Consider the following 15,152-nt stretch of genomic DNA (forward strand, 5'->3'; position numbering starts at 1 on the left):
CTTTAAGTCATGGTGTGGCTTTTTGTAGTTACTGTGTAGATTAAAAATACATGATAAAGTAAAAAGCAGCCTTTTATAGATCCAGAAGGTTAGTATATCAAGTTTAGAATATATAGGCATCAAAATTACATCCTGTAAAGTCACCGTTTTTTTTAACGGTACATTTCTGGCAACCACAGCTGCTGGTATTTTACCATAAATTTAACAGATTTGTTTTTTCTTTTAATAACCTTTTACATGTATACTGTTTTATGAAACGTATTGAACTTCGTATTGAAGAATTGTTAAAATGACTAAATTTCTCTGAAAAGCTGTGTATGTAATGCCTTAGTTAATGGCACATTCCCATTGTTATACAGTAACTGTGAGACAACATGCCCCACTTTAGGATTAATAACAGTTGAATTGTTCAATAGCTATTTTGTAGCCAAGACTTCTTATGTGTCTGCACAGAAATTGACTTTAAAAAATAAATCTACCCCAAACAAAATATTAACTCGAGTAAAAAGAGTGAGAACTAGCCAAACTAGCTTTGTCAATTGATAAAAAATAAAAATGTTAAAGTAAATTAAATGTAGTGTCAACTAAGAGTTCATTTTTGTTCAGCAATTTTATGAAGGTCTCATTTTCTGTCATTAAGTTAGATGATTACTATATACATTATACAGTATCGGCCATCCTGCTCTCTAAATATCGGCATCATCATCATCATCATCATCATCAGTCATTGAAACCCCTAAATTAATCGACCACTAGTAGCTATATACAAATCACAACCTGGCATTATATCACAACAAAATATCTGGTTCATCAGTTCTTGTTCCATAACGAAATTTAGAAACATGTCATGTCTACATTCTGCTGTTTTCGTGATACGAGGTGTTTAAAAAGGAGGACACAAATTCCTGTCAACAATAGGCCCTTTTCGGTGTCCATGTTAGCAGCGCGAGCACACGAGCCACCTTCTTCACCACTTGCAGAATGCGCAAGCTCGCGCCACTCACTGCTGCAGCGCGAGAGCTTCATTTATTACGCCGCACGCGAAAGCGAATAATCCCAACACAGTCATTCCCCGAGATGCAACTTTCAACTTAACCCCGTTTAAAACGGCAAAAATGATTAATGTGCATGCGCGCGCGCACATACACTCTCGTGACATGTTTAGAAATGATGGGGGGACTGGGGTGCAATATTCATATTTGGGCTCAGGCAAATGGATGCGTTACTTACCTCCAGCGTTCGGATTTCTTTTTGTGTCAAGTCGTTGGATGTGGCACATTTGGTCCTCAAACCTTCCAAACTGGAGATGCTGATGTCAATCATGTTTTGCACCAGTTCGCACTGCTGCAAGGCTTTTTGCAAACTCAAATGATGCTCGTCGCTTTTAGTAGTGTTCTCCTCGTCCATAATTTGTGAGCAGTGGTCCTTTTCCTATATGCAGGCTACTTTTTTCCTCTGATCAGATTAGAAGACTTTAATAGTAGGTTACGCACATGTAGGTGAGCGTCAATTACATTTGAGTAGCTCTAATAATAACGGTGTGAGTGATCATGAAAAACTACGTGTAAGGCGATTCCATAGTTGTCAGTTTTTGGATATCCTGACAGTGTTTTCATCAGGGTTGCACTGTTTGTGTTTGATACTCCCGCTTCTATCATAATACACAGATGTTGAAGGGATGAAGTAAAAAAAGAAATCAAATCAGATCCTTTCTGCGGTGGCATCAGCTAGATCCAGCGCGCGCTTGTGAAGTGCAACACAGATTGAGACATCTTTGTCACTGATGATTCAGGAGAAACAGAAAGCCACGTGATATCTCTTAACGATAACGTCTGATTTGAGTGCCTGTACTTCCCTCCTGGACCATCATCGGCTGCATCCCGGCGCTCCCCCAACACACCGACATGTTCGCGTCAATCAAATTCACAGCAGCAACAGCATCGCATCGCCGACAAGAAGGGGAAGAGTTCTCGCGAGATAAGCATCAATGCAGTGAGCTCACTGTTTGAACTCAAATCAACCCACTGTTTTATCAAGGATTGTAAAAGTATTTGAATTGACAATCAAATTGAAATACATACCGCAACCCTGCGATTCCATAGTGTAGGCCTACTTTTATGAAATTAACCACCTCACATAGCAGGCTGCACCTGTTAAAAAAAAAAAATTACTTATTTAAACAATATTTGCAATTTAATGATATTTATCTGTTCCTGCTTTTACTTTTATTTATTTGTGTTTTATTGTTCATTGGTTCATTTACAAATTAACCTGCATAAATAATCAAATGTGATTTGTATTTAATTGTACTAATAATTTTTCTTTCTTAATTTAATGTCAGAAAAATGTTTAATCCTTAAATGCATGGAGATTTTACCAAACACTCTTAGCCTACATATTCGGGTCTTTATAGATTTATATCACAAATGGATCTACAAAATGTTCATAGTGTAAAAGTTTCCAAATATTTTCAAAACAATGATAAAATAATATAATAAAACACATTTTTGATATATTTTGATGTTTTAATTTTCATATATCAAAGAGATTATTCAACAAATCAGGACAAATTTAAAACAGTATTCATTACTATCACACTGATATTTCATAAAATGCACATATTGAGCTTAAATAGACGCACAATTTACATAATTTTAGTAGTACACCCAAATACCAAGTCAAATCATGCTGTCCATGCGTTAAACTTGCTATAGTGTATTTTGATGCTGTTTATTCATTAAATAGCAATGCCAATGTCAATCAAGTCAATCACAGAAACATCAGCGCCACCCTGAATAACAAATAAAATGTATAATATGCATGTGTACACATATGGGACACTGAAAATTCACCATTGTTGCGCAGAAAATAAACGTGATATAGTATTTATTTTTATGAATATATTACTAATTTATCTTTTATAAACAAATAAATATAGATATAAAATCAATTATAAAATATATTTTATGGAAGTGCAAAAAAAAAAAACAAAATCAGGGGCGGAATGTGGTCCCAGGTCATTATAGAATATATATATATATATATATATATATATATATATATATATATATATATATATATATATATATATATATATATATATATATATATATATACACACATACATACATACATACATATGTTTTGTAGATGTATACAAACATAGTAAATCAAAAAACAACGAACACAAGTATGACTGAAGGGAGGACTTTTGAATGGCTCTTGAACTCTTATTTTGAAATCATAATTAGCTACTTCCTTTTTAAATCCCGCCTTCAAAAAAGCGCGTTTTTGATTGGTCAAGGAAGTGTCACCATAGAACTCACACGGGCGGAAATCTTTGTGCAGTCAGAAAAACGCGCCAAAGAGGATCGTGTGACTGATTGAACACAACATAATACAAGAGAATGGCATCAACAACTAAAACACAACTTCAGGCAAGAAATTTGCCATGGTAATGGTTGCATTTCCTCCGTGTTTTGTCAGCTGATACTTAGTTCATGAAAAGACAAACGTTTATGATACCTGAAGCATGCACACTAGACTTATGCTACTCTGACAGAATTGCATACTTGTGATTTTGTTTACATTTGCACTTCTTCTGTTTGCATGTATATTCCATACAATATTTAGTTATTAAGTTATACATAATGGGGTTTGTTACCCAACATTTATTATAATCATGGGTGGATCTACATTGGTACGTCATGCAGCAAGTATGATTTTCTTTTATTTTTTTTAACTAATTCAGTGCAAACTTAATGGAACATTTCTTACCAAAAAATGTGAAGGCGGTTTCCATTTCTAATAGTGTTTCATGATTTCAGGGTTGAGAAGTACAGACCACAGACATTAGATGATCTCATCTCTCACCAAGACATCCTGAGCACAAGTAAGCACTGAGATTGTTTATTTTAGTAAAAACAGAAGTAAAATAGTGGTTATATATATATATATATATATATATAATACACACATTAAAGCCACAATATTAAAACCACCTACCCTAATATTGTGCAGGTCCCCCTCATGCTGCCAAAACAACATCAACCCGCTTCTCAGAATAGCACTCTGAGATGATATTCTTCTCACAATTACTGTGCAGTTATCTGAGTTACCGTAGACTTTGTCAGACTGAACCAGTCTGGCCATTCTCTGATGACCTCTCTCATCAACAAGGCATTTCCGTCCACAGAACTGCTGCTCACTGGATGATTTTTTTTGGCACCATTCGGAGTAATTTCTAGAGACAGTAGTGTGAAAATCCCAGCAGATCAGCAGTTACAGAAATACTCAATCCAGCCCGTCTGGCACCAACAATCATCCATGCAGTTATCTAATCAGCAAATCGTGTGGCAGCAGTGCATAAAATCATGCAGATACAGGTCAGAAACTTCAGTTAATGTTCACGTCAACCATCAGAATGGGGGGAAAAAATGTGATCTCTGTGATTTGGACAGATGATTGTTGGTGCCTGATGGGCTGGTTTGAGTATTTCCGTAACTGCTAAACTCCTGGGATTTTCACACACAACAGTCTCTAGAACTTACTTGTGCCAAAACCAAAAAACATCAAGTGAGTGACAGTTCTGTGGATGGAAATGCCTTGTTGATGAGAGAGGTCACCAGAGAATGGCCAGACTGGTTTGAACTGACAGTCTACATTACCTCAGATAACTGCTCTGTACAAATGCGGTGAGAAGAATTGCCTTTCATAATTCTATTCTGAGATGCGGGATCGCACTGTTTTGGCGGCACGAGGGGGAGCTACACAATATTAGGCAGGTGGTTTTAATGTTGTGGCTGATCAGTGTGTGTGTGTGTGTATATATATATATATAATTATTATTATTATTATTATTATTATTTTTTGTATGTAAATAGTTGCTGTTTGCATGGTCATGGAGTATTTATATGAAGGAATTATACATGATGAGTGATGTATGATTGAAGTTTGTTTTACAATTATTATTTTATATATATAATATCGTCTCACTTCACAGTCCAGAAGTTCATTAATGAAGACAGGTTGCCTCATATGCTCTTCTATGGGCCTCCAGGAACAGGGAAGACCTCGACTATACTAGCATGTGCTAAACAGCTCTACAAAGATAAAGAGTTCAACTCCATGGTCCTGGAGGTACTGGAGATGACACCTGATATTGACAGACAAGCTCACTAACTGAGTTGCTTAGTGTATTGATTCCCCTGGGAGTGCACAAATATCAGCTATGATAAACAATATACAGTATATTCAGATGCACCAGTTCTTTATGCAAAAATGCATTTTCATACATTTAAAATTGGTTACAGTTTTTAGAATCAGATTGTAAAGATTGAGGTTGTCTATGCTAAATTTACTTGTTGTTTGAAAATTTTGCTAATGGGAACTATTATACATTGTAATTCATCAGTTGAACGCTTCAGATGACCGTGGTATAGACGTGGTGAGGGGACCCATCCTCAGCTTTGCCAGTACACGAACCATCTTCAAGTAAGAATAGCACCCACCCTTACTGCCCATTCATGAACCATTGAACAACATGTGACTTGTATATGATTTTTCTTCTTAAATGCATAAAACCATCTGGCTTGGGCATTAAAGAATTTCATTTTGATGGTGCACTCAGTACCTTTTTGTTTGTGTCTTCTTGGACTTAACACCTAGCGGCATTGTTCAAAATCAATAGTTTTCAGTTACAGATGCCATTGTAGAAATTCAATTTTCACAGTCACTCATGATTAAATAAATCCCTGAGTGAAAGTGTCCACTAACAAGCCGGTTACTGAGATTAAGCGAGTAGTATTTGGCTGGTCATGTGATTCTAAAATGGCAGCCTCCATGAGGGGACCCTCTCCATGTAGAATAAAACAGCTTTTTTAAGGTTACTGAAATGACTGGACTCCTCATCTCATGTGAGTGGTCATGACTTTACACATACAGTATGTTTCAAATGTACTATTCTTTGCTTTATAAGTACAACTTTTTTAATGAGGAAAAATGACTTGAGTGCACCTTTAAAATTTTGCGTAAAATCTGGTTTGTATGCTTTTATTTCAATGAAACCTACTGGTTTGGAAATGCTATTTCTCATTCTTTGCTGTTGCTCCTTAAGGAAGGGCTTTAAGTTGGTAATCCTGGATGAGGCGGACGCTATGACCCAGGATGCTCAAAATGCTTTAAGGAGAGGTACTGTACCATCTGCCCCTCCATCGGTTAACCTGCTGGGCCCCCAGATGGGCCCATGGCAAAAGAATGGGGTTCTGCCATGTTGCTGTCCATAAGAACACATACATGAGAGCTGTGTGATTATGATTGGGGAAAAAGTATTAAGACAGCTCAAGGTAGATTTTGACATGGCAATGTTTTAAAAGAACGACTGCTTTGGATATAGGGTCTGTTCACCCAAATATGAAACTCCTTTCATCTACTCACCCTCATGTTGTTCCAGTATGATTTTCTTCATTGGAACAAAATGAGATGCAGGCAGAAGGTTAGCTTCAGTCAGCATCCATTTTCTTAGTTTGGAAAAGTACAATAAAAGTAAATGGTGACTGAGACTATCGTACTGTCTAACATTTCATTTACTGTTCTATGGAAGAAAGTAAGTCAAACAGGTTTTGAACAACATTAGGGTAGGTACAGAATTTAATTTTTTGGGTGTTTTATCCCTTTAAAGATTTCAGGCCCTATTTAAAAATGTTTTATTTAATATTTAAGTCCATGGCCATGGCCATGAAGTTTTATGGCCAAGGGCTAGGTCAAGTGCAATTTATTTCAGAGGTTATTCTCTGGTTTTTGCTGTTAATATTATTTTACAGTCCATTCTCTCAAGCACGAGCAACATAGACAAAAGCACATTCATCAGAAGTTGGTAGTGTAAATGGACTGTATGGAATAAATGAGAAGAGTAGAATAGAAATGTTCCATTAAGTTATAGAGAATGCAAGTGATAAAAAATAATCTTATATAACGACCTCCCCAAATACAAACATTTTACTCTCTCTAACTTCTTTTGCTGGCCTCTTTTGCAGCAACTTAAAAATCACTCTACGATAACAGGTGGAAAAATACCAATACAAATAGATCATAAATAAAATTGTAGATATAAACAATGGTAAGTAAGGGATACTGTAGAGTCAGCCGGTTGTTATCGCACAATAAACCCCAGTCAGTGACATCATCTTGCTTATTACATGGCTACTAACCACATAAATAAATACATGGACATAAAATATTGATTTGTGTTGAAATTATGTAATTTGAGACAAAAGAAATTGCTGAACAGCTGGATTTAACCTCCGGATTCAGTCAGAGTTCTGTTGGTGTATACTTTGTAAAAATAACTGTATGCCTATTAGACTACTTGCCAAATAAATAAATAAATGCACATGAAACATTTATTTGAGTTTAAATGATTTTATTAGCTTGCTGGTAGAGATCGCACAGTGATCCAAGAAGCAGGAGAGATGGATCGCAGAACCCGGATGATCGGTCTGATATGTCTAAATCCCCAGATGTGCGGTTGTTACAGAGCAATATCTGACCACTGGATGGTGCCATTGACCAATCAGAATAGAGTATTCCAGAGAGCCGTGGAATAACAATAATTATAACATGACATCTTGAAAGTTTAATGCAAATCTCATACGTTTTTGTTACATAAAACGGCTACAACTCTGATCTTCAGGACATAATTTGATGTTTCACAATATTTTAAGAATTTGGAAGAACTTAATTACCACTTGCTGGAAGAATCTCCAAACTGCAAATGCCGGAAATGAGTTTAAACTTTGTGTTGAAAGCAGACCTGCTTTTGAAACGTATTAGCACAATGATCTATTGATCAGGAAAATAGCAAATTGTGCTTTGAATTAGCACTCTAAAGTAAATTGGAAAGGACGTAGTGCATGGTCGTTGCATAGTGCGGTCCCGAAAATAAATCCTTTCTATTAGATACTTACAGTTGTGGCCAAAAATATTGGCACCCTTGGTAAATATGTCTTTATTGTTTATCCTTTTGATCTTTCATTCAAAATATTCACAAAAATCTATCATCTAATGGATATCGTTGGATATCAAACAATTGCAAACACAAGTTTTATAAAAAAAACTGTTATTTTCACTCATAAGAATTTCTAGGGGTGCCAATTACATTTTTACATTTTGGTGAATATTTTAAAGACAAAAATAAAGAAATTTTTCACAGCCGCCTTTGCTCATATCTACCACTGGTGCCAATATTTTTGGCCACAACTGTATGAGAGATGTGATAATGTTTTGTTCAGTTGCAACAGTAATATGATATCTAAATGCAATTTTATTTTCCAGTGGTATTATACATTTGTATTTAAAAAAAAATTTAATATGAATTTATTTTTTATTTTTGATGTCCCTTTGGAGATTTATTTATTCAAACTTCATTGAGTTAATAGTCTCTCTCTCTCTTTGTGTTTGTGTCTTTGTGTCTCAGTCATTGAGAAGTTCACAGAAAACACCCGATTCTGTCTGATCTGTAACTACCTCTCTAAGATTATTCCTGCGCTGCAGTCCCGATGCACGCGGTTTCGTTTTGGGCCTCTCTCTCAGAGCCAGATGATTCCCAGACTAGAGCATGTCATACAGCAGGAGAGGTGAGGACTCTCAAGTGGTTGCAAATGAGATGTGTTTCTGGTCAGGACAGGCCTGTATTTGTGAATGAAATATGGTTAAACTGAAAACATTCTGTTGGAGTTAGCAGTTCACTACTAGACCTACAGTACAAATACAAGAATGTGAAGGAGGCACATACATTTTTATTTAAGGCTTGCTAAAACAAGCATACTTATTCATCATACTTTTTTTTTCTTCTACTTAATCGAATTAGAATGTTTGCACACACACACACACACACAAAGTCCTCGGGCATGTGCACAGTACACACATACAAGTACACACACACACACACACACATCTGGTGTTGAGCACCCAATTGTCTTTCCACATGCACTTTTTCAGGAATATTTCTAAATCTTATCATATTATGTTGTGTTCAATCTGGATAGTCTGCTGTAAGTTACAATATGTCATTGTCTATGTTATATATATGCTTCGGGAAGTAATAAGGAAAAATGTGACCAAAAAGTCACTTCTGTTTATTATATTTATTTGTGTCTGTGGGAATTTCATATGCTAATACTCACTGCAGTTTGGCCTCTGAGTGAAAAGATGTGTTCATTGCATTCTACTTATTAATACCTTTCCAATTATATTTAACACATCTCATCTTTTTAATGGTTTTCCCAACTATAAACAATCTTATTTGGTCGGCCATGTTTGACTAGGAACACAAAATGTGTTGGCACAAAACAAACACATCACAAGGTTTTGCAGCTTGTTGAGCAGATGTGTGTTATTACTTTTCTAAGCAATCAGAATTTTTAAAAATGTACCTGGTACCCTGGTAAAAGATTTCCATATCATGAGACCAGAATATCATAGAGATTTCAGGTTGGGCTATTTTGACTTGGGCCAATGAGCAACCCTCCTGAACATCCTAGCTGTATATTATAAATCTGCCTAGCAAACTGCATAGCGACATGCTAGAAAACACTGATGACACCTTAGCTTCATGGTTCTAATTAAAATGTATAAATCGAGCATTTCTGATATATTTTGTGCATGCTGATGGTAGCACAACTTTGAAATTAGGAGTATTAAGGCTGTGATGGTTTTTAATCATTCGATTTGTTTGGGTCATATTTGGAGTGAGTCATTGGATGGAACCACTCGAAAGAACCTGAACACAAAAGACAGAAGTGACCCAGCCCTGCAGCTCGTTTGATTAAAAAACTCACAAGCACTTCACACACAAACACTTGTTTTATATCAGATCTGCCCTCTGGCACAGAACGGCACACACAACTTTGAGCAAATTAAACCAAATATTGTATTTTCCGTGCATGGATTCATAAATATTTCAAAATCTGTTTTGTTCACTGCCTTTATCTGTTAGCATTGACATCACTCCAGATGGCATGAGGGCCATTGTGACCCTCTCAATGGGAGACATGAGACGATCACTAAACATTTTACAGGTGTGTATTGTGGGTTTTGTAAACACACTGATTGGTGTTAAAGTGATGTTTATAATTGCATTTATTTAGCTGCTGGCAAAAGTATATATGAATGAATGAATATTATATGTTTCCATGTATAGAGCACCCATATGGCCTATGGGAAGGTGTCAGAGGAGACCGTCTACACCTGTACTGGACATCCTCTCAGATCAGACATAGCCAACATATTGGACTGGGCTCTCAATAAAGACTTCACCACTGCATATAACCGTATCCTCTCTGCACTTGTCAACATTTACTGTAGTGGTTAGTTAGTTCTCCACAAGCGTATTCATTATTAATAAATAATGTATGCATGCATGTATGTATATGTGTGTGTGTGTGTGTGTATATATATATATCTATATATATATTTTATTATTATTATTATTATTATTATTATTTATTTTTTTCAGTAAAGCTTTTTCTTAGTGGATATTTGTGTTTCATAAGATTAATATTTGTTCCTTTTAATATTCATGTTAATATTTTTTAGATCTTTTTACTATGTAAAAGTCCTTGGAAAGTTACCTTTTAACGCACTATATAAAATTATTTATTAGGAAATATTTAATAATTATTATTATTTATAATAAATGTTTAATATTTCTATAAACTAATGTATAAATTAAAATATATAACTAATTTATTTTACAACTGTATTGTAATATACAATATTTCAAACATAAAATATGACTTTTGTAATATAAATGTATATATTAAAATATATAACTAATTTATTTTACAACTGTATTGTAATATACAATATTTCAAACATAAAATATGACTTTTGTAATATAAATGTATATATTAAAATATATAACTAATTTATTTTACAACTGTATTGTAATATACAATATTTCAAACATAAAATATGACTTTTGTAATATAAATGTATATATTAAAATATATAACTAATTTATTTTACAACTGTATTGTAATATACAATATTTCAAACATAAAATATGACTTTTGTAATATAAATGTATATATTAAAATATATAACTAATTTATTTTACAACTGTATTGTAATATACAATATTTCAAACATAAAATATGACTTTTGTAATATAAATAATGCAAAATTATAGAGGCAAATATAGGCATTTATGTATTTATAATTTCATTAGATGTTACTGCTTTAAGAATATTTAGCTCAGAACTGACCTTGAGCTTTTCTAAATACATCTTAGGTTCAGTGTTGTGTGATATGAAAATGTTATTGATGTGTTTGTCCAAACCGTTGTGGAGTTGATAATATTAGTCCATGATGTTTGAAAAGCCCTTTACAGAGTTCAACAGAAATTCTGCAGCTCAAAACTCTGAAAGGTCTGGCACTTCATGATATTTTAACAGAAGTCCATCTTCTCGTACACCGCGGTAAGACTCAAAAACATGCACCATTTTAATGCAGCAATTGTGATAGTATTTACCTTTAAATTAGGTACATTTTTTAATTTTTAGAAGAATATTTCAGCTCTTTGGGTCTATACAATGCAAACGAATGGGTGACCAGAACTTGGAATCTCCAAAAATAAAGGCATCTTAAAAAGATCCATACAAATCCAGTGGTTAAATGCATATATACAGAAGTGATATGATAAAGTTTGGGTGAGACACAGATCAACATTAAATTAAAAATAAGTCCTTATTTACTATAAACCTCCAACTTTGGAGAGCCGTGACCTGTAGGTGGCTATATGCATGTAGAATGCAAATCGCCTAAAAACAAAAGAAGAATGTGGAATAAATCTATTTTTCATCCACACATCATAACGACATGGATTTAATCACTGGAGCCTTGAATAACGTTTATGCTGCCTTTTAGGGGTGGGTGAAATGACTAAAATCTTATATCACAATATGAATAATTTTATATCACGATATATAATTTTTTTTCTAGAAAATCAGTAAACGCAAGGTTAATGTAAGTGAATTTGCTGAATTTCATTGACATTTTCAATGCTTGAAAACCCATTTAATTTCTCATTAATTCTCTGTTTCACATAAAACCCTGTCTGCCGATAGATACACATGCCACACGCATGGATATTTACATACCGTGATATACACAATATAGCAAAATCTTTATCGAGTGACACTTTTTGGAGCTTCAAAGTTCTGGCCAACATTCATTTTCATTGTATGGACATACAGAGCTGAGATATTCTTCTAAAAATGATTGTGCTCTGCAGAAGAAGGTAAGTCATATACATCTGGGATGGCATGTAAATGATGAGAGAACTATTCCTTTAATGATTGTGGTTAAAAATGATAGTAAGTGGTTCAATGCAACCCTTCCTTCCTTTACTAGAATTACTTGTTTTATTGTTTGAAACACAAAAGAAGATATTGAGCATAATGTTAGTCTCAGTCACCACTTTTGTTGTATGGAAAAATGATGCAATGAACGTGAATGGTGACTGAGGCTAAAATTCTGCCTGACATCTCCTTTGTGTTCCACAGAGCTTTGGAACAACATTTTTGAGTGAACCATCCCAACTATACAGCTGTTTAAAGAAAGTCAACCCACACATGATGGTTTCATTCCAATAAAACTTTGGTTCTAAAATCTAGTTGCGGTCTAGACCACTCACCCAATTACTAGCTCAATGTATTTTCTGGGCTCGTTTCCCTAGAGAAGGTCTTGCGGTTGCCATGGAAACAGTTTGCCCTGCTGTAGCATGCTTCACACTCTTCAAAAACAATAAGCACCATTCATATTACATTGTCATATTTAATATACAGAAATGTATGTGTAATAATTATATTTGTACATAATAAAAAAGTCTTGCACAGCATGTAATTCCTTTAATATTTTGTAACTACAAAAAATATACATTTATGTAGCATCACAATTGTTTTCTACTAAAATAATAGTAAGATGTTTGTTCTTGGGTTTTGAATACTTTTTAATTAAATGTATTAGTTCACACAAAGTGTCTGTCCAAATTTCCTCATTTTCATTTTGCTAACCATTTCCTTTTCTTTCTTTTTTTTGCATTCCAGTGGACTTTCCACCCTCCATACGTATGGGCTTGCTTATAAAACTTGCAGATATTGAGTGAGTATCTTTTTATATATATATATGTATGTATGTTTATATCTATGTATATGTATGTGTGTATATATACACACATAAATCAATAAAGCAGTAGACAAGTGGGAAAGCACACTATCATGCTTATATACAATTTCTGAAATTCAGTTCTTTTTATATCTGTAAGGTATCGTCTGTCCTCTGGAACCAATGAGAAGATCCAGCTGAGCTCAATGGTCGCTGCTTTTCAGGCAGTTAGAGACATAGTAGTCAGTGATGGGTAGACCAGTAGTTGCCACATTTAAAGGTGTCCCATGGATCAATGATGTCGTGAGAGGAGGAAGTTCTTTATTGATCAGTGTTGACAATGGTTTTGAGAAAAAAAAACTAAAACACATCTATGCTCCAAAACCTGTCGTTTTTGAATGTTTATTTTTTATGTTTTAAATAAAGTTTTGCCCAGTGCTTCGTAAAAAAGAAAATGCTACACTTTTTTGATAATAGTTTTGTAAAAAATAAAGTCTTTAAATTAGATTATACTTAAAATATTTATTCAGTGTCCGTTTTTATTCAAACACATAATTGACTGGAATTGAGGCAGCCTTGCAAAAAGTATTTTACAATTTGAAGCCGTGTATGAAGCCTGTCATCTTTGGGAGCCAAAAACATTTCTTAGCAGCAGTGCTCTTAACAATTTAAGCTCTTTTGCTTTGGAACATCCCTGTAAGTAAGGAATTCCAGAATTTTTCGGCAAGGGAAGAGCCACCACCTGATAGGTTGAGATGGAGTACCACAGGGCGATCCGGCACAAATGCTGAGGCTCGGACCAATACAAGGGACCCTCCAGAATTTTACGTGTCCATCTCTGCACCTAAAACCACATGTGGTAATAATTGATATGAAGAAGATTTTAAAGATCTAGGCCAAGAGATCATGGTCAATTGTAATAGCAGGCAACACAAACAATTTCTTCAATAACAAATAAGTTATAATGAGCACATAACAAATGCTCAGTAAAGTTCTCATTTCCAATTTCATCTCTATGCAAGACATTTTCTATAAGACTGATTTTGAGATACAACAGTTACCTCAAGTCTAATATTTTTTTTTATCCATCTAAAATGTTGTTGCCTTTTTCATGGCTGTGAGGTTGAGAAGTAAATTCTTACAATAAACGACGTTACAAGGCATTCTTCACACTATCTCATTGACAGTATGAACAAAAGTTCATGGCATGGCCGTAAATGTAATTGACTCCCGATCAGTGTTAATTCCCAACACCTCGGAATCGAAGAATTGATTCATTTTGTAATCCACCCAAAGCCCTCACCAAAGCTATTCCATATAAAGCAATTACATTATTCCTTTGAGGTATGCTCGTATTTGAGATACAGTACTTATTATTTTAAGTGTTCCAATTGTAACATTCTAACTTTCAATCTTGAGTCTTTTAAGTAAATATATCAATGGGACAAAGATATAATGGTATCTAAAAGGGATAGTTCCCAGATGTGTATGACATACATTCTTCTGCAAAACACAAAGATTTTTAAGAGGATATTTACATCTGTGCATTTGGCAGACGCTTTTATCCAAAGCGACTCACAGTGCGCTTATTACAGGGACAATCCCCCCGGAGCAACCTGGAGTTAAGTGCCTTGCTCAAGGACACAATGGTGGTGGCTGTGGGGATCGAACCAGCAACCTTCTGATTACAAGTTATGTGCTTTTGTCCACTACGCCACCACCACTCCATATTTCAGGTCTATTCGTCCTCACAATGGAAGTGAATGCTGACCAGAACTTTGAAGGTCCAAAAGGGAGTATAAATGTAATCAATAAGGCTCCAGTGGTTAAATCCATATCTTCTGAAGCGATATGATAGGTGTTGGTGAGAAACATCAATATTTAAGTCCTTTTCTTTTCCTGAAAATATACACTTTCACATTCCGCCACCGGCTGGTTAAAGGTGCAGATAGAAAGTAAAAAGGACTTAAATATTTATCTGTTTCTCA

At 34.7% G+C, this 15,152-nt stretch overlaps 2 protein-coding genes across 3 annotated transcripts in view; one reads left to right on the plus strand and one right to left on the minus strand.

Moving 5' to 3' along the window:
• LOC127641873 (kinase suppressor of Ras 2-like) overlaps nt 1-1,886 on the minus strand; it is a 116,185-nt gene extending 114,299 nt beyond the window's left edge. For both annotated transcript variants that reach the window (XM_052124698.1, XM_052124690.1), the window contains exon 1: nt 1,231-1,886. In XM_052124698.1, coding sequence (XP_051980658.1) covers nt 1,231-1,407 — 177 coding nt within the window. In that variant the 5' untranslated portion in view covers nt 1,408-1,886. The remainder of the gene's footprint in view (nt 1-1,230) is intronic.
• A 1,444-nt stretch (nt 1,887-3,330) lies between these two features.
• Nucleotides 3,331-13,620, plus strand: LOC127642910 (replication factor C subunit 5-like). The gene is made up of 11 exons (XM_052125352.1): nt 3,331-3,454; nt 3,828-3,892; nt 5,003-5,139; nt 5,414-5,493; nt 6,116-6,189; nt 8,474-8,633; nt 9,995-10,076; nt 10,199-10,328; nt 11,400-11,477; nt 13,107-13,161; nt 13,325-13,620. The coding sequence occupies exons 1-11, from the start codon at nt 3,408-3,410 to the stop codon at nt 13,419-13,421; spliced, it is 1,005 nt and encodes a 334-aa protein (XP_051981312.1). The 5' UTR covers nt 3,331-3,407; the 3' UTR covers nt 13,422-13,620.
• Nucleotides 13,621-15,152: the final 1,532 nt, after the last annotated feature.

Source organism: Xyrauchen texanus, chromosome 4 (assembly GCF_025860055.1).
Source record: "Xyrauchen texanus isolate HMW12.3.18 chromosome 4, RBS_HiC_50CHRs, whole genome shotgun sequence".
NCBI lineage: Eukaryota > Metazoa > Chordata > Actinopteri > Cypriniformes > Catostomidae > Xyrauchen > Xyrauchen texanus.